Genomic DNA, 23760 nt, shown 5'->3' with positions numbered 1-23760 from the left:
TAGGCAGACGACTGTAATTGCCTAGCGAAAAAGAAAAAAAACATCCCTGATAATATCAGGACGGTGGGTCGTATGCCAACATCGTTGTCGTGGACAGTTTAGCAGTAACACTCTGTTGTTTACTAGAGACATACTAGTGACACTGTTGTTTATTAGTGACACTGTTATTTACTAGTGACATACTAGTGACACTGTTGTTTACTAGTGACACTGTTTAAAATGTCAGCTTGGAATAAACATCACATGCAGCATCGTCTGCCACCTACTTTTGAATTATGCTCCGGTGTTACGATTTATTGTAACGGAAATGCAAATATGTTTTGGCTTGTTGAGCTCGCATCCACATGGAAAAATGCGCTTTACAGATGTAATGATTGTTGTTAATTTTGTACCGGAAGTAGTCTGTGTCACGGTTGATGTCGACGAACCATTACATGGTCACGTGCCTGTAGGTCGTGACCCTTGTGCTCCAGTCCGCTCTAGGACTGATGACGATGCCATTTTAGACTACAAATGTTTTGTGGCCGCCATGTTTGTGGCTGAATGGCATCACAACCCCGGTGATGAAGGTGTTTACGGTCAGTCTCCTAAGTACAGTCGTTAAACCTCTGGCACCGGGGATTGCGGGTACGTGCCGTGAACGTTGAGACGAGAGCAGAGCGAGGGAAGGAGGAGCCAACAGCACACTACTGGCATGATGGAGGATAGCACGCTGTTCTCTCTCTGCATGTGGCATCTGTTTACAAGCTGCCTGCTTTGCCTTGATGTTGCCTTAGTTACTGTTTCGGTGTAAAACACTAATTACCTCTCCCTACCCAGGTGACGGAGGATAATGTTACAAACAGTAACAGAATTTTAGTCTGACAGTTGCATTCTCGATGTTGTAATCGTTGTTGGGCTAACCGTCTTTGTGTGGAAACCAGAATGAGATTGCGGAACTAAAGCAGGTTTCTTCTGCTTGAGTGGATGTTACCATGGATGTGTGTAGGTGGACTGCTGTCTGTCTGCCGAGACCAGCGTGTATCCTCTTGTGAGGTTGTCCGCTGTTAGTCTCGGCGAGCCTAGACAATGAATGTGACTAAACTGGAAGCTTTGTAGTCTCATGCTTCGTTTTAATAGTTAACTGGAAAAAATTGTCTGCCGTCACCGTCCAGTCATACATGTTGGTGACGTTACAGATCCTCACACACAGACCGAGTGAAGCTCCATCACAACCAAAACGAGGCTCTTGACGTCCTTCCCGTAAACTTTGCCCTGAGACTGCAAGCTTGCTGTGGTTTCCGCAGATTACAAGCTATAAATCCCGATGTTTATTAATAAATAAAATCCTGCTGGCCAATCGGCCAAAAGTGCTTCCAGTCCCAAACATCACTCGACACATGTAGGTCCTGCAACATCGTGAGCCACAGTTTGGTTTCCGTCACGAAAGAGCGCACACAACAAGCGCTGCAACTGTTTTACAAATATTTCAGAAAATATCTGAATCTCACCTCAACTTCCTAGCTCAGCTTCCGATTTTCTTTACAAGTTTATTTTTCTTTTTCTTGCTTGAAGCTGTCAGTAGGACGAGAATTCGCTGCCATAGCTATGTAGCTTCATGTTTACCTGTTTGACAGCTTGTAATCTCTTATCTTGAGACATTGGGATGCCTGCATTGTAGATGATCTTAAACATTTGACTATTTGTATTTGTATTTTTGTCTGCACATTGTATTGTCTGTGGTGTGCACAGTCTACACATTCGTGTGTCTATAGTATGTGGTGTCTACTTATCTGTCTGTCTATAGTATGTGATGTCTACACGTCTGTCTTTAGTATGTGGTGTCTACACATCTGTTTGTCTATACTATGTGATGTCTACTTATCTGTCTGTCTATAGTATGTGGTGTCTACACACTTGTATGTCTGTAGTGTGCCTGTCTTACACGTGGCCTTATTTACCTGTTGCAGACGAGGACGAGGCGAGGTCTTCTCACCTGCTGTTCACGCTCAACGTCTACCAGTATCGGATTGAGAAAGCCAACAAAGCCGGTCTGCCGGGAGGTAGGTGGCGCCCCGAGAACATCTTGTCTCGTGTGTTTACAATAGCATCTCTGTCTCTCTCTGTCTCTCTCGCTCTCGTACACACACCACAGACAGAAAGAAAATGTCGTTTCTCATCCCGCTTTGTCTGCTCTTGTTCACTATGTCATTTGTCTTCACTTTAAACCCGGCGACAGAAAATGAAAGTCGAGTTGGATGTGTACCTCAGACACTAGTCCGTGTTGTTGTCCTCTGTCTGTACATGCTACTGTTTGTATACGTGTATATTTACTTTAATAGAGTATCTATCAGAGCCATAGTCATTAGATGAAGATGTATCTCCACTGGAGCATACAGCAGCGACAAGGGCGGATAACCTCGGAGCACCTGACAAGTCGATCTAATCGGACTTCTACGAGCTTGGAAACCTGGAACAGCTTTATTGATAATAAACAATAATAACAAAGTTTTTGTATAACGCAATAAAGCTGCGCTATATCACCATATCCACGAGAGAAATCCTCAATATCAGTCACCGGTGGGGGATAAAGAACAAAGTGAATACAAAGTCACGTGGGTATAATTAGCTCTCTGGTATTGCAATCGCATTCTGGACTCCAGAAAATGTTCATCCACGGCCTTGAGTTGTCGTGATCCTTCAAACGATCCCAGCCAGAGGTGGAACTGGTGTTTCAAATAAAGAAAAAAACAACTGGAAAGCAAACAGCACTCGTGACTTGCACGTTAGAGCCGCCATGCCTCTCAGACAGATACAATCTGACAAAGGTCTGGAACCCTCGTCTTCGTGTTTTGCTTGCTGCCTGTGCTACAGGGTATGGTGGCGACCTCACCTACAGCACGGACCATTTACCTGGCATCAGGTATTTACAGGTATTTACCGTGCTGCAAACTGCTGTAAGACATGGCTGGCAATAAACGGAGGCTTTGCAGTTAATGTCAGTGTGGAAACAAGTTATGGCGACAGGAGTACTTCCGGTGGATTTCATCTTTCATAGCTAAACTCAGCGATAGTAGCTACATGCAGCGGGTACTTGCTGTATCTGTGGTAGCTAAATGCATGGGTCAAGTTTTTGTTGTTACACATTGAAACTTAACGTTTGCAAGAAATTGTGTCCCGAAACATCAGTGATAACTCTTTCATGACATCCTATGTAGACAACTAATTCTATTATCAGCTAATACCTCAGTAAATGTCTTATTTACAACTTATTTACTTATTTCAAAGCCTTTTGATCAGAAAGGTTTTGAAATAAGTTGTAAAATAAAGGAAAAAAATGAAAATCTCATAAAACTGTCGGTGTGTCTTTGATCTTGCTTCTTTTCTTGACCGTTGCATCCTTGAAATAGAATTCCACGTTGCTGGAAGTGGCCGACAGACTTAGCCATGCTAAGATGCTATTTTAGCCTGTAGCACAATTTGTGGACTGTCAATATCTGCTTTGCCTCCTCTGTCAGATGTAATTCTCGGATATATTTTTGTGTGCGATAGCACACTGCTAACTGCATCTGATGTTGACTTGACCGCGGATAGCAACACAAGCCATGGCAGCCATGTTTTCCTCAAGTAAACTCTTCCAGCAGGAAACACAAAAAGTCTCCTCCTCTCCTTCTGCTTAATCGCGAAAAATGAAGTGATAACATGTCTGTGCAGGTCTGAAATATAAGTAAAACAAGAAAGTCGGCAAGGCTGGAGATGCAGACCTATGCAGATGTGCAAGGGGGCGTTACTCTGTCACCTGGCGCTGCGTGTTTATCCCAGTCGTTAGAGTTATCTCCCTGCGCGTATGAAAAGCGTGTCCCTTATCACGTGCAGTGAGAACTCCAAACATTTGCCGCTGTTCTGCGGTGTTGAGCTGGGGATAAAAGCAATGGCTGTTTGGCCTCCTCATTGTTGTTACAGCGCGTGCTGGCGTGCGTGTTCCCTCGTCAGTGTTTGGCTGTGTGTGTGTCGGTGAGGATGCTGCACGCGCAAACTCTTTCTTCAACTTTTATAACTGTGTGTTCGTCTTTAGGGCAATATCCTCGTCTATCTGTGCGATGGCCATGACGAATTTGTATTACTGAATTGCTGGCAAACTATTTTTTCTAGTTAACTACTAAAACGAGGCTGGTGTATACAAAGCTTCCGGTTTAGTCACAGTCATTGTTTAGACTCGCCGAGACTAACACCGGAGAAGTTCGCAAGAGTCTAAGTGTTTGTTATACCTCAACAGGCGTGACAAAGGTCAGCTACAATCGTGACCTCAGAATAAGTTCTGGCGGACCGGAGGTCAGGGTGCGATAATGATTCCGGAATAAGATTCGGTGCACCAAAGGTCACATGAGCAGAACTGATATTTTACGGCAGTATCGGCGTCAACAGCAACGAGGACAATCTTCCTACTAACACATGCACTTGTACTTCAATGACAGCCAACAGTTTGTCTAGAAACTTCTAAAGCTTGCTGTGTTTATCATTCAGTGGCAGACTGCTGAGCTTGTGTTAGGCTGCTCACTTAAGACTCCATCCTTCACCTGGGCTTCAACACCAGACCCCCTCTTGCAGGTGTCAACAAGCGGGTGTTGCAGACAGAAACATTGCTTCTCACTTTCAAACCTTCTCTTAAACTCATCCTTCACCCTTCAGCCAGGAGACGGCCTAAGTGAGTTAGAGCAGAGCTGTATGTGGTGCTGGTGGGCAGGGGAGGGTTGCCGACAGGACACATCCAGCCAGACACCGACTTCAGGCTTTGCTCAGATTAAATTAGACAATGCAGAAAAAGTTAAATGGAGAAACAGAACATTATTTTAATCCGTGAGAGATCTCGGAAACTCGAATGGTATAAGGAAACCCAAACATCGGGTATGTGGGCTAGGAAGCGGGTGGGAGCTGAGAATGAGATGGTCAGGGACACGGACTAGGAAATCGACCAAGTCATATTATGTTTGTTTCTTAGTAGTTCCTGTCACCACGCCCACCCTGATTTCTTCCGCCACGCCCTCACTAATGGCTGTCACCGCACCCACACTTGTGTCTGTCATTACCACCCCGGATGCCCGGCTGTCCTCTATTTTAACACTTCAAGGGTGATACAACAGGGACACGATATATGGTAATAGTTCTGACGATAACTTAATAACATCACTATGAAAAAATGTGGCGAGGGGGCGTGCAGTGTGTTTGTAACAAACCTCCAGCCACACCTCACAACGAGAATAACTTCAGTTGTTCTGAAAACCGTGGAAAGATTGAGAGTGGGCGTGGCCACAGTCTTCGGTGGGCGTGGTCATAGAAGTACAGACTGTGAATTGCGGTCATGGACGGAAGTAGAAGCAAGAGGAGGAATGCGAACAGCAAAACAATGTAAAGCACAGATGTGTCTATCATCACCAGTAACACAGAAATTCCAAACTTCACTTTCCTTCAGGATTTTCAAATAAATTGTGAATGTTTTCCTTTAATACAATAAATGCCGTTGTCGTCGTTAGTAAAGACTTAATTCCAGTCTCTGCACTCTCTGCACCCATGTCAGAGGAGTCCGAGAGCTCCGTGTATATCTCCTCCAGGCTCAGAACCTTCTCTCTCTCTCCCTGTGCCTTGATTTGTAGAGAAGGAGAGACAAGTTGCAAAGCTCTGCTCATTTGTTAGCACAGCAGGACAGAGCGCCTGAGTCACGGTGGATGTCTGCATTGTTCACAGTGAAGTTACAAACGAAGGCGAGGAATGGCCAGACGGCAGGGTTATCAAGCCAAGAATTTCGATGAGAGCTTTATTAGAAACACAAGGCCCTAAGTATGATTACTATTCATCTTGTTTGCGAAATTCAGTTTACCCAGACTACTTTATGGCCGCGTGCCAGCAACAGTGGTACCTGTGCCAAGCGACTGCTTTGGACAGGGCGGCAGCTGCAAAATTGATTAAGGTTAAAGCCCCAGTGTCAGCGAGGGTGCGGGTAGAATTATTACCGCGGTAATCTCGGGGTGTCCTCATCCAGATTTACTGATCACCTCCAGCACACGCCCCACCCCCACACAGCAACACGTGTCGTCTCAAGATGGAACTCTCTTCACAAGTCAGTTCTCTTCACCACATTCAATCCTCTTTGCAACATAGAACCCTCTTCACAAAGTCCGCCCTCGTTACATCAGCAATATCTCTTCACGACCTTCAACCTTTCCTCGCAGCAGTTACCCCCCTTCACACAATGAAACATTGTAATAAGGACAGTACACTATTATCTCGGTATGTCTTTTTATTTCACCAGATATTTTTTATTCTCTGTCTGTAGTTAGGAGAGCCGAGTTCTCACTTTAGAAAGCCGGGTACACACACAAACTGCTGTTGGGTGGGGGAAAGGGAGATAATTTCCTGTATATTGTGAAAACGTTGAAGGGTTGCTATGTGACCGCCGATCGGTTCTTTTGAAAAAAAGGTTCACAGGTGAGGCATGAGTAAGCGCAGTACCAAGGAGCACTGTCTGGTGTGTTTTCACCTGTCTACTGCCATTCCTGTGATGAGCTTCATTGGCTGCTTCTCGTGTCACACCCGCCATTGCCAGTGTGGAGTCGTTGAATAAAGATATTTATTTTTTCCTCAGGTCTTCCTTAGTAGCACAGATTAGGTGTAGCACGCATGCTCAGTGTCATGCGCAGGCGTAACAGTAGAACAAAAGATCATTTTCAGAATAAACTTCAGTCTGTAGAAATAAGGATCGCATATAAACTAGACTGTTAGCTGTTAAAAAATGACCGTATAGACGACTAGACTGCTGTAGACTGGGTTTACACTAGACTGCTAGGTGTAGAATCAAGGTATCTACACTGCTAGTCTACAGTTTGCCCCACTAACCACTAACACGAGGCTTTTTCCAGCAAAAGTCCAGGTTTGCTGTTAACATGAAGAAGAAAAGCGAACAAAGCGAACTCTCACATTGACGGAGGTGCGAAATTCCACTTAATGTCACTTGTTGTTTTCGGTTTATTGCCTGTAAGCCGGGGCATGGAAATCAAGAAAAAAAAAGCATAGAAAATAATAAACTAAGCAACAAACTAGCAATAAGATGCTGTTAACACCAAGAATCACATTTATTGTGACTCTGGAGGCAGCTTTTCCAAGGCTCACCCTAACCCGACAGTGCATCCATCGCGAGGGACACGTCATCATTCTCGACAAACTGCCAACAGTCGGCAGTCGCTGGAAGAACTTGCTGACGAAGTGCGCAAACTCATCGCGAACTCTTTTCTGATAGTTTGAGCAATGAACGAACTTTAACCTTCAAATGTCGGAAACCAGATAACAACAACAACAACACACAGCTTTGTGTACAACTGATATTGGTAGAGTCACCTCCATGGTTCCCACTATACATCTTGCTACGAAAGGTTCGAGAACTTTCATCGTCTTAAAGCTAATGGTCAGCATTCATTACTGATAAAACATGTGCGTGAACCTAACATAAACTAAAAACATTAACAACTCTACTTTGATTGTGTAGCAAACAGCAAAGCTATGTCAGAAAAGACAATAATGTATTTACGAGGCCATTACTTACTCGCCTGTATACCAGCAACCTTGTCACAACAATGAAGAAACATAAAACTTGAAGCTGCTGTTAAACTCGCTTTATAGACTTCATCCCGCCTCTTCTCTGTATTGGCAAAGTCTTAAAATATATTAGAGCGTGCAAACAGACATTCTCTTGTTTATTTACCTTTTTGTTTTGTTTTTGTTTATTTTTCTGCACTTACACGGGGCTTGTATCTGACAAGTGATGCAATGCGACAACTGGTATTGCTACTGGGTGGAGATACAGGTAAATGCTGCTTGAAATAGACTGTTGGAGAGGTCTCCAGGTGGTTGCGGAGGCTGGGCAGCAGGGATGTGTTCATTAAGCGGAGCGTAATGAGAAGGTGGATGTGGCGGCGTCACGCTGAGCGCACTGCCGAGTGTTTATGTTTGCGCCATGATGGACTCCCAGGGCGGGATGCTGCTCGGCTATTATGCAGGGAGCAGGGCCGACTAATAAACACCGATGTAATCTCTTCATCCACGTTATGAGCTGCCGTTGTCAGCGCACACTGAGGACATCCCACAGGGGCTGGTCTTACTAGCATGCAGATGGCAGTGGACTTGATGTGAACAGTGAGCACGGCATCACCGGTAGACTTTGTCCCTTCATCGACACATAATTACTTCTCCCAAGTGTTATTGCATCGAATGTTATTTTTTACAACTATCGAGTTTAATTATAACACATAATTATGTGTTAGGAGCGTTATTACATATAAATTATACATGTATGATTACTTTTATTATTACACCATAGTAAATGGAAGGAGGGAAGGAGCGCAGTTTTAATTTCCACCTCCCTCTCACTACAGCTAACGGCGCCTCATTCCCCATCCTCCCTCTTTCCTTTCATCTGCTTGACTGTGCGCTGACAATCTGTGAAGAGATGGAGCATCTCCCGTCGGGTACCCTGGGTAGTTTAATTATAAAGAGAACATCTCGAGCATTGATGTCTTTACTTCTGAGGGAGCACAGAATGGACAGCAGTTCACAAACAGAGTTTAATGGAATATCTGTGAACGCTGCAACTGTTCAGACTGTATATTGTTCAGTTCAGTTTGAAGAGTTCATACTAGCTAGTGTTATCGACATCGCATAAAAGTCACGTGGTGCAGAACAAAGTAAAGAATCAGGCGAGAGACAAGTAGAGGGAAGATATATTGAGGGTGGTGCCAGTGTGTCATGGCATTACTTGAACTACTCCAAAGTAATCCATCCAGATTCTTCTAAACCCTTTTAATTCCTTCCTTCTCTCTCTTTGTCCATCTATCTAGTACACACACACATACACGCACCCGTCCACACATCCACACACACAGTGGCCCGTGTAGTGACCTGTGTGACATGAGATTAATGGGCAGGTGAGAAAGCTGCTCAGCCTTAATTAGCCAAACTAGTGTGTTGATGCTTACCTTCGATGACTAATGAACCGAGCTCTGCGTTTCCGCCTGTTCCCGAGGCCTGTTGGCCGACCTTTGACACGTGGCAAAAAGTCGTCTTGGCAAAAAGGAGGTAACTGATGATTCCTCGCCACATTCATCATTCGATCATATCTTCAAGAGAAACTCGTAAAAGTCAGGCGGAGGTTTGGCTGAGGAATGGTACGTGCCGACATTACAGATGTCGCTTCGTGTGCAGTCTCGGCAAATGTCAAACATGAAGAGGCCAAGATTAAAGGCTAACCCGAGCGCAAAATCATTTTCAAATGGCTGAGGTCAGCAAAAGTTACTTGATCTCAAAACCCGAACATAAGATACAAGCTTTTGAAAAATTGTCGTTCTTACTTGAGTTTTGGGGAAACGATGGAGACTTCATTTACCTCGATGCCACAAATGTCTGCTTGGTGATTGGAGACTGCCTCATTAGCTTGTTTTCACTGTTCGCAGCCTGTAGTGAGGCTACAAGTGAGAATTTGTCAGGCTAGGTGTGCCTGTCTAGAAACAAACAACAATGCTCTGTGCAGCATGTGACAAATAACAAGTTAATGCTCTACTAGCGGGGTACACATGTTGAGCATCAAACATTTGTGACTGAGGTTAACCTTTAAAGGAGTTAATTTTGGGAGTATTGGCTTCTCTGGCTGTCATTTATATAATAACCCTTGCCAGTTTCTTTTTGATAAATGTATAAACTCGGGTTAACGGATTTTCGAGCCCAGAGCAGTCTGTCAGGTAGTCTCCTCATCTACAAGGGAGGTAATGCTCACATAAAAACAATGCACGTGGTACTCGTTAGCTGCACGTGGACTGCACTGAAAGGCATACATTGTTAGATGTGTATATCAAATAGTAAGCACGTGTCTAAAAGGTCTGGAACAGCGTGGAGACAAAGATAATGATGTTGATATGTATTACAACACGACTGTAGACCGGGTAGTTTGGCGGGTACAGGTACTCATGGCTTCAGATTGTAAACCTTCACAGGATTTCATTATCTGGAGAAGTGCAACAGTTGGGTTGTTTATTTAGAGGCATTACTCGATGTGACTGTTTATCTCACGAAGGTACTACTGGATTGAGATTCCTACCTGTTGAAGGCTTTGCAAGATTTGACTGCTTATCTTGTAGATATTTAATGGAACTACCCATAGCTGCTTGGTCAGAACAGGACATTGTTGTTGTAACACCTGCATTTCCTGACACAAAGAAAGGAAGCTGTGTTGTTTTATTACCTGTTGTTCTGGACTGGAGAAAAGACTGTATTATCTCTAGCGCTTTCGGGGAAAGACAAGTCATGAACTTTCTGTTTACTTCTTCTGCTCGGAGAAGATAGAAAAAAAGGAAAGGGTCGTCTTTTGACAACTGTTGAGATTTTTGACAATTCTGCTTCCGGTATGCCCTAGTATGACTTTTTTGTTTGTTCCTGTATATCCGTTACATCTGTTTTAAATGTCTGACTTTTCCCCTTCTACCTATCATCTACCTCCCTCTTATCAATAATGTGTTTGTGTGTAGAGGACATTTTTTGTGTATGTCAACATCCGTGACAATAGTTCGTACTTCGTTTTCCTTTTTCTTGATTTATTTTTTCCAGTCCTTTCATGTACCTGTTTGTCTGCATGTAAATCTATCAGTTTGTGTATTTTGCCTGTTAAAAGCTTACACAGCGTCTGTACAATGTTGTACTGTTGATTTCATTATCTTATCGACTGTGTGTGTGTTTGTGTGTCCGCAGTTGCCGGGGGAAGGAGTCGTCTGCATCTAATCGACCTCGGCAGCGCCTCCAAGTCCAAGGACCCAAACAATGTCTCGCTCAGCCTCTCGGCGCTGGGCAACGTCATCATGGCCCTCCTCAACGGTCAGCGCCACGTCCCCCACAGGTCAGTGACCCTGACACCACAGAACTGCCTTCATTAGTATGTTTGTGGTGAGAGCTACTGCTGCTGGCGGTCTACTGTTATCGTGTACAATTGTATGATGGAAGGAAGAGATAGAGAGAAAGGAGGTTTGGTCCATCGATAGGTTTTTTTGGTTGGCACAGGCACGCATACATTTCTTCATTTACTTTTTTTTATTTACTTGGGGTTATTTTTAATTATTTCTAAGAGGTTTAAGCTATGTCACGATGTTTTCGTGGAGGTGTGGATGTTCTGACAGATGATGACACCGGCTAAACGAAGTGTCAGTGACAACTGAGTGACATAGGTAAAGAGACTTCCAGGAGATGGTTCTTTACACGAAGGTCGCGGAGGACCACTCGCTGGAGCCTGTTGGTGTGAGCCCGAGGTTCGTAAGCTGACAGCATCAGCAATTTGTCCTGCCGCTCCAGCAAAAACAGGCGGTGGTCTCCCCTTGATTTGCCACACTAAATTAAAGAGCGCCCCCTATTCCTGAGCCCGACCTCCGAGGGGATGCTGGGACTGCAAGTGAAAAAAAAAAGGGAATAGCGGGGAAATCGATGAGGGAGGAGAATAGGCAGAAATTACCACATCACAGGAAAGGCAAATCTACGTGCGGGTCCTATTCCTCCTTTCTGTCCTGCGCTCACAAGCGTGAAGTGCTGCCGCCATGTAGAAAAGCGGACACTTCACCTCCCTGCCTCCTCCCCGGGATGTCTTGGTGGCCTGTGATTGGGTTTAGGCCTCGCCAGCGATTGCTGCGGGGAACAAGCCGGACACTCGTTCTGTTTGAGTAACAAAACAAAATTTCATTAAGGGGAGGCGACTATTCCTGTTCCTTATAAAACCAAATTCTAAGAATTCAGACTTGCAAAGATCTTCCGGGACGGGAAGTGAAAATCCTGCTGCAAGTTTTTAGGTCACAGGCTGTCATGGAAACCGACCTTTTCCTGTTAACAGACTTACTAAGACGGGACTGAAATATTTTTGTGAAGAGGTGCTGGGCTTTGAGCACTTTCACTTGGTTTTGAAACGTTTCTGCAATGTTTTCATTGGTGACAAACTCTGGGAAGTGGAAAACTAGTACTGACAAACATATTGCTTCCATAAAATATTACAATGCCAGTTGCTTGGGTTTGAATGTTTTTGCTTGCGCGATTTCGTTGGACCAAAGGTCAAAATATGGCTGAACTGAGGATTTGGATATAACTTTAAGCATTCGAAAACTCCCCTACCCTTATCCCTCCCTCGCAACCAAAACCAATCGTGAGAGGTGTTCCCCAAGTCATCAAACTCCGACAAACAGCTAGCCAGTTACAAACAATCTTTGTCTCACTTGTACTTCCCAAACTTTGACAGAAGACTCGGGTAAGCTTGGAAGACTTCCAGTGTTTGGTCTGGGACACACAGAGATCAAAGGGCACGACGATTCCTTAGGGGAAAATGCGATTAGGGTAAGTCACAACAGTTTTACTGCAGGGGCAGAATGGGGCCGCTGTTTTACGATTCCTTTGTGTTGCCATCGACTTCTTTGTCCGCATCTCTGGATTCACTGCCCTTTACGGAAGTGCTCCCCGCTAGACGACACGATGTGTGGAGGGCGCCACGGTGCTGTCAAAGTGCAGCGAATCCAAACATTGTCATATCAATCTAGATTTTTGGCCATGAATCCAAATTACGCCCACGGTGCCTGACCTTTGACCTGATTTATGGACACTGCAAGCAGAAGCAGTTTTATGGAGACCGACCAGTGCAACCATAAGAGCCATAATCCCCGCGCCGGCTCCCTGGCCGGCCTTCAGCCACAGTCAAGGGGACCCGAGACGAGAATGAAGGAGGGTTAATAGGAAAGGGTTATGGACGAGGCCGCTATGAAACGACTTCTGGCACCGTGAGGGGGACCACAGCATCCAAGGAGGAGGAGGGGAGCATCACAGCATCACCGACAGGACACGAGTGTCAGTTGGGGTGAGCGATCCCAGCATCAGTGAGGACACAACTCAACTTCCAAGAAAACCAAAACATCTTCAAGATCGATTCCCGACTATGTCGCTGACTATATTTGAAAGGGAAGGTGGACATATCAAAGCCGGAGAGGATCTGGTGAGGTTCTGAACACCCCGAGCTTAACTTGTTGATGGTTTGCATCCTGACAACAACAAACACTTTTGTAATCGCTTCTTGCTAAGTTTAATATTGTGGTAGTTATATATTCTCACCTTAGATGTTTAAGCCTGCAATAGCTACCGATAGCTTGTAACTTGTGTTTCAAGCTGCTTCTCAGTATTGTATCACCTGTCTGCACCTGGCTAGTGTGTTACCTAGGGTGACCTGTATCTAAGTAGCATGCAAATAAACATTACCCATGGATAGTTGACTGTAATGTGATATAGAGTGGTAGCTATGATACCCTACAACACATGGGCAGTGAAGCCAGTCAGCCATTTTAAAGTACAGAGCGACAAGGGAGAACTGAAGGCACGAGATGTGCAGAAAGAATAAAGCAAGCCCAGTGAAGACAGAGGTGGAGCCATTAAAACCGGAAGATGCCGGAGGCCATGACAATAGCATCCAATAAAAAGACAGTTGTGTCCTTATAGCTTCAGATAAAAATAAAGCTTTGAGAAAATTCTGGATAAAAAATATGAATGCCTCTGTGAAGATGATTTTGGGGCAATAAAATGCCCTGAGAGGATATCTGTGGCTTGAAACTGGAAATCTCGGGTATCCCACTGGGGCTGAAATATTTCTCCACCTTACGTAGGGTAATCGATTCTTCTGAGTATGATCCTGGAGCAGCTGGAGTGATTGAGTCCATCTGTCCATCTGTCTGTGGGGGAGGTGTACTGGGATACAGCATGGAGATAGACTCACATAGTCTCTGTCTCTCTCTCTCTCACACACACGTGTGTATAGGACTAAACACTCTCAAAAGGTTGTGTGTCGTGCGATGATGTCGTTGGTGTTTACTGGCGTTTCCATAACGACCCAGAAATCAATAAAGGGAAAACTAGAAAGGGTATTTAAATTTTGTCGGAATAAACTACTCTGTTTCCTTAGGGATCAATAGGGACCAGGCTGAGCAGTTCGATTTCTTCAAATTATTAGGTTCAGTCATCTCAGGTCCCCCGCCCTTAGGATGACGATATCGTTTCCAGAGTCAGAGGAATACAGAGAATGAAGTACCCGAGCAGCTGAGTGAGTGGTTGTCTGACCAGCTGACCGAGTGAGCAAGAAAAAAATGTGGCAAAAGGAGGAGATGGATGGGAGGGTTCATTTTGAACAATTTTTAGAGGTCATTTCAGATGATTTACCAGGAAAGAGTGCGGAACACATTTAAAGTTATTTATAAGAAACGTATCTGTTTATTTTTAATTTGTTATTACGAAAAGTGAATCGGTTAATGTCAAAGACTTTACAAAACTTTGGGGCTAGAGGAAAAAATATTTTTTATTATTTATCGGGAGAAGAAGATGGGGAAAAACAGGTAAGCTGACATCCTAGACAAGGAGTACCCACCTCTAGATGTGGAGATATACTTCAAGCATCGCGTCTATCCACTGCGACTGCACTAACTTTTGTTGAGTGTTTTCACACCTGTGCCCGCACCGTAATCACCAATCTTAATTGATCTCTGTATCCCTCCGCGCCACATATAGTTCTCAGCCACACCACCACCCATCCTACAATGGTGATGACTTCAACAGGTATTTCGGCCACGCTTGTCTGCTCTTTAATGTGCGACTACTTACCTGTGCTGCAGCCACTTGCTTACCTGTGCTGCAGCCACTTGCTTACCTGTGCTGTATCCACTTGCTTACCTGTGCAGCCACTTGCTTACCTGTGCTGCAGCCACTTGCTTACCTGTGCTGCAGTCTCTTGTGTACTGTCCTTTGAGTTTTAAAAAAATGTGCATAGTCCATGTGTTAAGCTTTACTCGATCATTAGAAAAAGTTGGACTCTTCTGCGTCTTTAACCTGATTACTGATTAACTTGATTATTGTTTGTAAATCTTTTTCTTTCTCTTGTCATCAGGGACAGTAAGATTTCACAGCTGCTGCGGGACTCGCTGGGCAACCTTACCTGTCGCACGTGCATGCTAGCGCACGTGTCGTCTGCAGTGCCACACTACAATGAGACTTTACAGGTCATTCAGTTAGCGGCCAGAATCCACAGGATGAAACGAAGGCGGATAAAGGTAAGGCTTGGGGTGCACCGGAACAACACACTACGTGTCACTACTGCATTCATCTATGTGTTGTCTTAAGTAATATTTATCTGTATATTGTTTATTTACTGTTGTGTTTATTTAGATGTATCTTACTGAGAAGGACTCGGCATACATTCAAAGCAATGAGTCTTTGCTTCCAGTTCTCAAGCACGAGTTCCGAGGACAGTTCCACGGACGAGAGCGCCAAGTTCCGGCGTCCATATCGAGGTCTGCGCATGGGCACCCTACGAGAGGATGTTCTGTACTCGTCGTCGCACTCAGACCCCGACTACACGTCCAGCAGCGAGCAGTCCTGCGACACCGTCATCTACCTCGGCGCCAACGGCCAGTCGCTCAGCGACCGGGAACTGACGGACAACGAGGGACCACCCCGTCACGTGCCCAGGACCAATCCTCGCCTGCCACGTCGACCGAGCGGCTCACGTTCGTCGGGCGACGACTCTGACAGCGGGAGGAGCAGAGCCTCGGACGGGAGGATGCCTGCTGCAGTCGGCGACCCACGGTCACCTTGTGCGGTCGCCGGGTCACCCTCAGCCGCAGTTCGCGGGCCAGGTGTGCAGCACCCCATCTCAGCCCCAGGCTCGCCGAGCCCGAGCCACGTGAAGCTGGCTCACCGCATGAACCTGCAGGGCAAGAGCCTGGGACCGAGGACGCCCCTCGCCAGCGAAGTTCGCGACGCCAACGCCCACTGGCAGGACAAGATGGTTAAGCAGCACGCGCAGAGAGTGAAGGCGGCCTCCGAGCTGGGTCCTATCGAAGGAGAACAATGGATCGATGGTCCGGGAGCTGCCATCTACCCGGATCCAAAGACTGCCAGCGAACAGTGGGTGGACGGACCGCCGGCTTTCATCGTGCAGAACGAACAGCAGCAGCAACAGCAACAACAGCAACAGCAAGTATCCTCGCAACCTCAGTCGCCTCAGCACAGAGGGGACACAGCTCGTCGCCTGAAAAACAGAAAGGTGGATGCGGAGGAGCAGTGGGTGGATGGGCCACGAGAAATGATGGCGGGGGTTGGGGGGGCTGGCGGTAGCACAACCCCGCTTCACACCACCAAGCATGCTACCGCGGCGTCGGCAGCAGCGCCTAACGGCAAAGGGGGACAATCATCTCAAGCCAACAAGCTGTCCATGGGGGTTTCAGAGCGAGCCCTGAAGCAGGCGCTTATCAAACATTTAGAGAAGGAGCGTCCTGAAAGTGGCGGGTCTGTGGACAGCAACCTCTCCACAGCAGCAGAGGCCGCCGACTCACGACCGTCGAGTATGGTCAGCAGTGGCGAAGGGGCCAGAGTTGTGGATCCTGCCTGTCAGAAGACCGACCAAGGTCTGTACATGGGCAGGGGGGTCAAGGACTGGGGTCACGGGCAGAGACGGGCTGGCGACGGAGTCAGTGTCGTGGACGGGGAAGACGCTGGCAACACCAACGGCCTCAGGTCAGACGTAGATTCTTACGGAGGGGAGCTTAGTTCACCGTCACATCACAAAAAGCATTATAAAGACCACGCGGGGAAAAAGCTGCACTCCTCGCCCAGACATTCTCCTAAAGCATCGCCTGCTTGTCTTAGGAAGGTCAAGGCTGATGGTTCAAAATCTTCACGGTTGCAAAAATCCGAGCTTCCAGGTTCTGCCAGCCCGACGCAAAGAGTGGCTCAGTGGATCAAATCTGTCTCCTCGTCAGATGCCCCGTCTGGCCAGGATGTCAGTCAGGGTCCAGAAAACCCGAGTTTGCATGACGTGTTGATGGCGGACGCCGAAACCAACACTGAACACGACTCAGATTTCGAGCGAATGGCGGACAGCACGGGCACCAGGTCAGATGATGACGGGCCTAAGGACGTCAGCAACGTCAACAGCAGCGTGGACAGCAGCGACGCGCACGAGCGCGGAAGCGAGGGTCGACAGGAGTCCATCTACGAGGTGACGGTGGAGGAGCAGCTGGAGGGCCTCAAGTCCCACAAGGACGGCAATCGTCTGGCAGCCGAGGTAGACGATGAAACGTTCAGTAGTCCCTCGTGCAGTGCGCGCGAGGCCGAGGACACGGACCGTGAAGAGTCGGCGCTGGTGCAGCACAGCAAGGTCCTGACAGAAGGCCGGCAAAGTTCACAGCTGGCCAAGCATTTAGCTGCTCACACGTTTCACACATCTTCAAACCTCTGTCCAGGGCTGGAACCTTCTTTCACTTCTGACATCTCCAAGCCCCTGCTGTCGCGAAAACCCGACGGTGCCTCCAATCCTCATCTCAATCGCGAGTTTTCTGAGGAGGATATTGTCGCTAAGGACCATTTCCTGAGAAACAAATCGTGTTTAGAACCCCATTACTCCACGGTGTGCCACACGGACACGGCTGACGTGTATACTGCTTCCGGGCACTACATCTCTGAAGCGGGTGGTGTGTGTGATGGGCTGGACTCTGGCTCCCCGAGTCTCTCCGGTAAAGGCAGCAAATTCGCCATTCACTCAAAACCGCCACTGCCTCAAAAGTCTGCACCCTCATCCCTATCATCATCTCCGAAAATTAACGGACACCAGAAACCCAGTAGTATGTCGTCGTCGTGCACGTCGTCTGGGCCTCTGGCGCCTTCCTCCGCCACCTCCACCCCGAAGTCCGTGTCCAGCAAAGAGTCCCCCGTGCTTCACAAACAAAACTCCCTTAAGAGCTCCCCAGTCCCAGTGAACATCCCCGGACATTCAGGCCGTAAAGACAAGGAAAAGGGAGGTAAGGTGGGCAAAGAAAAGTTAAGTGCAAATGGAGCGAGTCCACCGACAGCTGCGAAAAATAACGGCCAGAAGGGCGGCAAGTCTCACAGCAAGCTGCCGCTCTTCTCCAGCAGGGCGTCCACGCCGACCGTTGGAGGCAAGGAAGGTAAAGACAGCAAGACGATGCGGAAGAAGGAGAAAGAGACAGCCAAAAGTGTCCGATGCATGAATGGCAAGCTGGTGGAGATTAACCCTCACTATCACAAGGCTAGAGGCGCTAACAACGACAGCGACTCCGGCAACGACAGCGGCATCGTGGCGCGCGAGAAGAGGCTGCTGTCGCCGTACGCCACCGTCACCCAGCCCCGCACACCCAGCCACTCCAGCTCGGGCCACGGCAGCGACAACAGCAGCACCGTCAGCACCGACATCCACTCGCATCCCGGGAGCAAGGGAGACAAGTTGCACGGGGGCACGAGCAGTGGATACGAGAGCATGCTGCGAGAGAGCGAGGGCACGGCATCCTCTGATGACCACGACGACAGTGAAAGTGAAAACTCGGAAAAGAAGAAAGGGTCAAAACGAAAAGGTATCCGCTCCTCCCTTCTATCTTCTAAATATTAAAATTTGCTCTGCGTCGATCAACGTTTGAAAAGTTTAAAAGCACATGTGACATCTTACAACGATAGCTTTGAAATAAATATGTTCTGGATAAAAATGTACGATCTTTACCTCTAGGAACAAAAAGAAGTCGCTCAGCACCTGCCCGCTCCTCCGAGTCTCCTGGCAGCAATGGCGGTGGGTCCAACGGATCACGAGGTTGGCACAAGGGCAAGGATGAGGCAGTAGAGCTCAAGAAGTACGACCTCGAGGACATGGAACGGCTACAGCGGCGTCGTCCCGAGGATGCTGAGGTATCGGAGGTCACGTGGGCCGTCACGTCACGTGTGCGCGCGCTCGTGTGTGTGGATGGCTGGGCGAGAGAGAGAGACTTCATTGTTTCGGGAGTCAGCTTATGTCGAGGGGCTTTTTCAAAATCGAAGAATGTGACTGATAAATAAAGACTATTTGCAAGCTAGGGGCATGGAATGAGAGCCGTTAAACGGAAAGTAGCAACAGGCTGGTGCTTTTCACGATCTTGATTATGCAAGTAGAAAACTATTAAAATAAATAATACAGTGGAACCTCGGTTAGCGAACGCCTCGGATAGCGAATATTTCGGTTAACGAACAAAAATTTCGTTAAAAGTTTGTCTCGGATAGCGAACAAAATTTCGGATAACGAACAGCCAAGTGAACCACACGTGACCGACCAGCAGGTAATCATTCGCGCTCGAGACACAGTTACGATCGGTCGTTCCTTATCTATGCGCATCCTTCTTATTGAGTGATTGTTGTGCTTTATTTTAATAAGATAATCCTCAATAATGGCTCCAAAGAAGATTAAGAGCAATTAATAGTAGCGAGGTAATCACAAGGAAGCGGGCAACAAATGAATTGTAAAAAGAAATGATTTCAAAGTATGAAGGTGGCATGCGTCTGTCGGATATGTGATGTCGTATTACGAAGAGTTTTACAAAAAGGAAGAAGGAACAGACACTGGACAAGTTTTTTTCCTTTAACCTCAAAGCTACAGAAAAGGGAAGTCACCCCCGATTTTATAATGTCACGTGTGCTCATGGAGGGGGAATCCAATCAGTAATTCCACCCCTTCCTCCCCACACCTGCTTCCAACCACGCCGTCAAAACGGCAAGTTTTCTGATGTTTAAATGCTTTCGTTAATGTTTTTATGTTTATTTAACTCCAGTTATATTGCATTATAACTGTTCTCATTAAAACAAATACCTATATATATAGCCTGTAACTTTCAAATATTAGCGAGTCAACAGGGGCTGGGAACCAATTAAATCTATTTCCTTTATTTCTTATGGAAAAAATTGTTTCGGATAACGAACATTTCGGATAACGAACAGCTCTCCAGAACGGATTAAGTTCGTTAACCGAGGTTACACTGTACTGATGTTTTCAAGGTGTCATCATGGCTGTAATCGGCTTTCTTTATTCTACAGCCCCGAACCTCGGACTCCAGGCGCGGAAAGGAGCACCAAGGGAAACAACCTTTCGAAGAAGGAGGGAAGCCAGAGGTCATCGAGGCCAAAGATCGCATCAGCATGGAGCGAGGGGGATGGGGATTCGACTGCAAGTTTCTCATGTGCTTCTGCAAATCACGTTCGCGTGCTACTGATGTCTGAAGATCAACAACTGTCCGTACACGGCAAGCAGACGACACTGTGGGCAGATGAATGAGCATACAGGTTGTAGTTCCTGTCCTACACACACAGGAGCTCTGCAAGGTGGGAAGGGGATGAAGCTAAGGGAGCGAACTACCTTCTGAATGAGAATAGTTGCGAGTGGCACTCTTTTTTCGAAAATGCTGGGGTTTTCCATCAAATGTCATGGTTCCCGAAGTGTCAGCAGGTATCCGCTGTTGTGTTGTTTCGGAGGGAGTGCTTCAAGCCACGTGTACCACTCAACCAGCAGAAACTGTAGATGACAGTGGCATCTGCTACATTTTCAATCCAAAATGTCATGAAAATGTTACCTGGTCAGCGTTGGCTGATTCTGCCTGTCTCAATCATGTTCTAGTTTTGACCATTCTAAACGTTCATTAAAGTTCATTATTTGTTATCAGATGTCACTCAGAGTTCATGATCTGATATCACTCAAAATTTCAGTTGCCCTAGCAGTGGCACAGTCATTGCAGCCGTATGCAAAGTTCTGTTCTCTACATATGCAATTTGGAGTCCTAGGACATGACTTGCCACAGGTGTGTCTACATCCTTCGTCTCATGCTGTCAGCCAGTCAGAACCCCAGTTGGAGCAATAGAAAACCTTGAATCGAGAGGATGAAGATCATAATGACGACGATGATGAGTAAAACAGTGAGACTAGCATGGGACATCGGGAAGGGTTTTAAAAAAGTTCGAAAAAAAGCTAAAAGAAAACACTTTGAAGGCAAGATTTTACCTAATAGCGACTGTAACAGCCTCTTTGATTGGAGCTTATAACATTATCCGGCTTCTTTGATTGAAGCTTATATAATTATCTATCAGTTAGTCAATTCAGTGTTAACCCTATGTTTGGTGGCAAGAGTCTGCTGTATGTAGTCCACTGGAGCCCATGCGATGCTCTACTCCAGTTACATTGCCGGACGAACGCGGACCGTTGCCCTGTCTGTGGACACAAACTGTTAGTCCAAGCTCAGCAAAACTACATGTGAACAAAGGGCCTGTCACCTCCACCTCCACCTAGAACTTCTGCTTTACAGTCTACCTTTGCTCAGTGGTGACGTGTGGTCAAGCTGAAACTGCTGTCATATATCTGTATTATTTATTTTCTACCAGAAACCTTGTTTTATAACGATGCAATTCGTCGTTGATAAATTTTTGTGAGTACTCACGAATCATGTATTTTCTACTGTGTGTGTATATATATATATCGATGACAAAGATATGGATATATTTTATACGGACGTATGCATGGTGTGAGAGTAGAGACCCTTCGAGTCGATAGATTTTTGTACACGTGTTGAGCTTGGCTATTTCAGGACTGCTGAGCATAGCTGCATTTTTTTTTTATTGCATATAGGTAGATAGAAAACAGAAGCTGGAAGTTACTCTGTGTCTACTTTAGGAGAGAGGATCTTGACAAGATTTCTGTTTGTAGAGTTTTGCAGCACTGGCTCAGTAGGTTTGTCCCCCGATAGTTTCTGCTGGTGTAGAGTAGAACCCCAGTAACTTATTTTGTTCTGAGACACGCAATGTCCATCTTGATTGACCAGTAACAAGTGTTCGCAAGATGGCCATGCTCGAGTCCTGTCAATCGTAAATGAAACTGGAGCTGATGGTGGCAGAGCAGCTGGTGGAGGTGCAGCTGTGGGCAGTGCAGCTGGTGGCGATGCTCTAACGTCCTGCATCCTGACACCTGGCCGACGCCTTGTAGATGAAGGAACTAAAATGTGATTGGTTTGCATTAAATTCAATACATGTCGATGCTATAGTTTCACACGTTTAACACAAATCAATGACTCCTTGCTAACTCACCTTCTCTTTTGTTTTCGCCGAGTTCTCTCTACTGACCGTAGTTCAGGTACGTGACTGAGCACGTAGGGGGAATTCTTTGTCTGCTTGATACCAAAGCCGTCTCCCATTTGTGTCCACCATTTGCCTCAGTCCATTATTTTGTTCTGCTGTTGTTGTTTGTTTTTTAACATTGGTTTTTTTTTTAAGGGGGAGGGTTTTTGTTTGTTTTGGGTTCTGGGGTTTATTTTTTGTGGGGTGTTTTTTTTTTTTTTTTTTTTGAGGGGAGGGGTGTGGTTGTTGTTATTGGTTTTGTCCTCTTTGGTTTTGAAGACATGTAAACTTGACTGTGAATTTGTGGGGATGGTATAAAAAAAATATGCCGCAATCTCATTGTGACAGATGAAAGTGAAATTCTCTATAGTTCTGTTGGTACCTACATATACAGGTGCGTGATGTGTGATGTGTCTCATAGATATGTAGCCAGTATAACGTCCAGGAGAAACTCAAAAGACACTGTCGATGACTGATGAAAGTGGAGGACAGTAAGCACCAGTCTCTGTGAACATTCATCGTTTCATCTACTGCAACCAAAATAACAGTGTACAGGATAACCTTCACTCGAAGAGCACCCACACGGGGGGATCCAGGCGAGTGCGGGGGGCAAAGTTCGTCTGGATTACTTCGCTGTGGTTGACTTGTGTTTAAAGAAACAGTCGTTTGTTCTGGAATGTTCTGCTGGTCACACTGGGTAGACTGAATATGTGTGTTTCTGTAATCAATAGACTGATGTAAAATTTAATGTATATTGTACTAAAGTTACTTGTGCATCTGCATTAAATAAACGGACAATTACTGAATTCTCGATCGTTACAACTGTGTCAGGTTTGCTGTAAAATGTGTTGTGGTGGTGATGATGATGATGATGATGATGGTGGTGGTGGTGGTGGTGGTGATGATGATGATGATGATGTGGTGGTGGTGGTGGTGCGCTGATGAAGTGGGTAGTTGGTGGCGCGGTGGCTAAAAATGTCCGTCACCACGACAGTTAGAATCTGATGTTATGGCTGGGTTGTATATGAAAGGAAAGGACTTGACATGGGGTCACCTGGAGAGGGTTTCAGCCGATCAACATCGGTGGCGGACTCTGGTTGTGGCCTTATGTGCAACTTAATGCACGAAGAGGAATAGATAGAAAGGGTTGTATATGAGGTCGGAGTTGTAACAACCCAAATTTTTCGGATTAGCTTCCAAAAATTGCAGATAAAGTGCATGTTAGGTCTTGAAAATAATCTCGTCACCGGTCTCAAGTAATCAGCAAATTCCACGTGCACTACGACCGGCAATTTAAGACTTGTTCAGGACTTGCAATCCAAACCAAACACTTTAATCTGTGTCCGTTTAATTTGCTTTTTTGTTGCCATCTTGAAGCTTGGGTATCGCAGTCTACAGTAAGACATAACAAAATCAAAGGATGATATCTATCGGAGCAATCACCTCATTGTCTGCAAAAACTGGCGGACATCACCCCTACACACCGACTGCCTCAAGGCCCTGCTTTCGGGCCGCTTTTATTCCGTTGTACATCCAATCACGTCGTCCTGCAATCCTCCACTTAAGTCTACAGTATCACAGGTATGCTGATGAGGTACACAGGTGTTAGCAGCAATCCTCGCTTATCAACTCCAGCAAAACATCACACAGCAAACAGAAGATTCCGTGAAAACCTCATGTTCGCAACAAAATTGAATAGCCTCTGCAAATAAAGTGTGTACTCAACTAATTTTATTTTACCTGCAGTCTCCTTCCCAGACCGTCAGGAGTCTC

The 23760-nt window shown here is 46.2% G+C and overlaps 1 protein-coding gene across 3 annotated transcripts in view; it reads left to right on the top strand.

Annotated features, from left to right (window-relative positions):
• Positions 1 to 22793, top strand: part of LOC112570307 (kinesin-like protein KIF26A) — a 143368-nt gene extending 120575 nt beyond the window's left edge. For all 3 annotated transcript variants that reach the window (XM_025248690.1, XM_025248691.1, XM_025248692.1), the window contains 6 exons: positions 1950 to 2042; positions 10765 to 10909; positions 14963 to 15125; positions 15299 to 18443; positions 18593 to 18768; positions 19924 to 22793. In XM_025248690.1, the coding sequence (XP_025104475.1) occupies positions 1950 to 2042; positions 10765 to 10909; positions 14963 to 15125; positions 15299 to 18443; positions 18593 to 18768; positions 19924 to 20106 (3905 nt within the window). In that variant the 3' untranslated portion in view covers positions 20107 to 22793. The remainder of the gene's footprint in view (positions 1 to 1949; positions 2043 to 10764; positions 10910 to 14962; positions 15126 to 15298; positions 18444 to 18592; positions 18769 to 19923) is intronic.
• Positions 22794 to 23760: the final 967 nt, after the last annotated feature.

The sequence above is a fragment of the Pomacea canaliculata genome, linkage group LG8 (assembly GCF_003073045.1).
Source record: "Pomacea canaliculata isolate SZHN2017 linkage group LG8, ASM307304v1, whole genome shotgun sequence".
In the NCBI taxonomy this organism is placed as follows: Eukaryota; Metazoa; Mollusca; class Gastropoda; order Architaenioglossa; family Ampullariidae; genus Pomacea; species Pomacea canaliculata.
The sequence above is the reverse complement of the archived record's forward strand: the minus strand, read 5'-3'. Positions and strand labels throughout refer to the sequence as shown.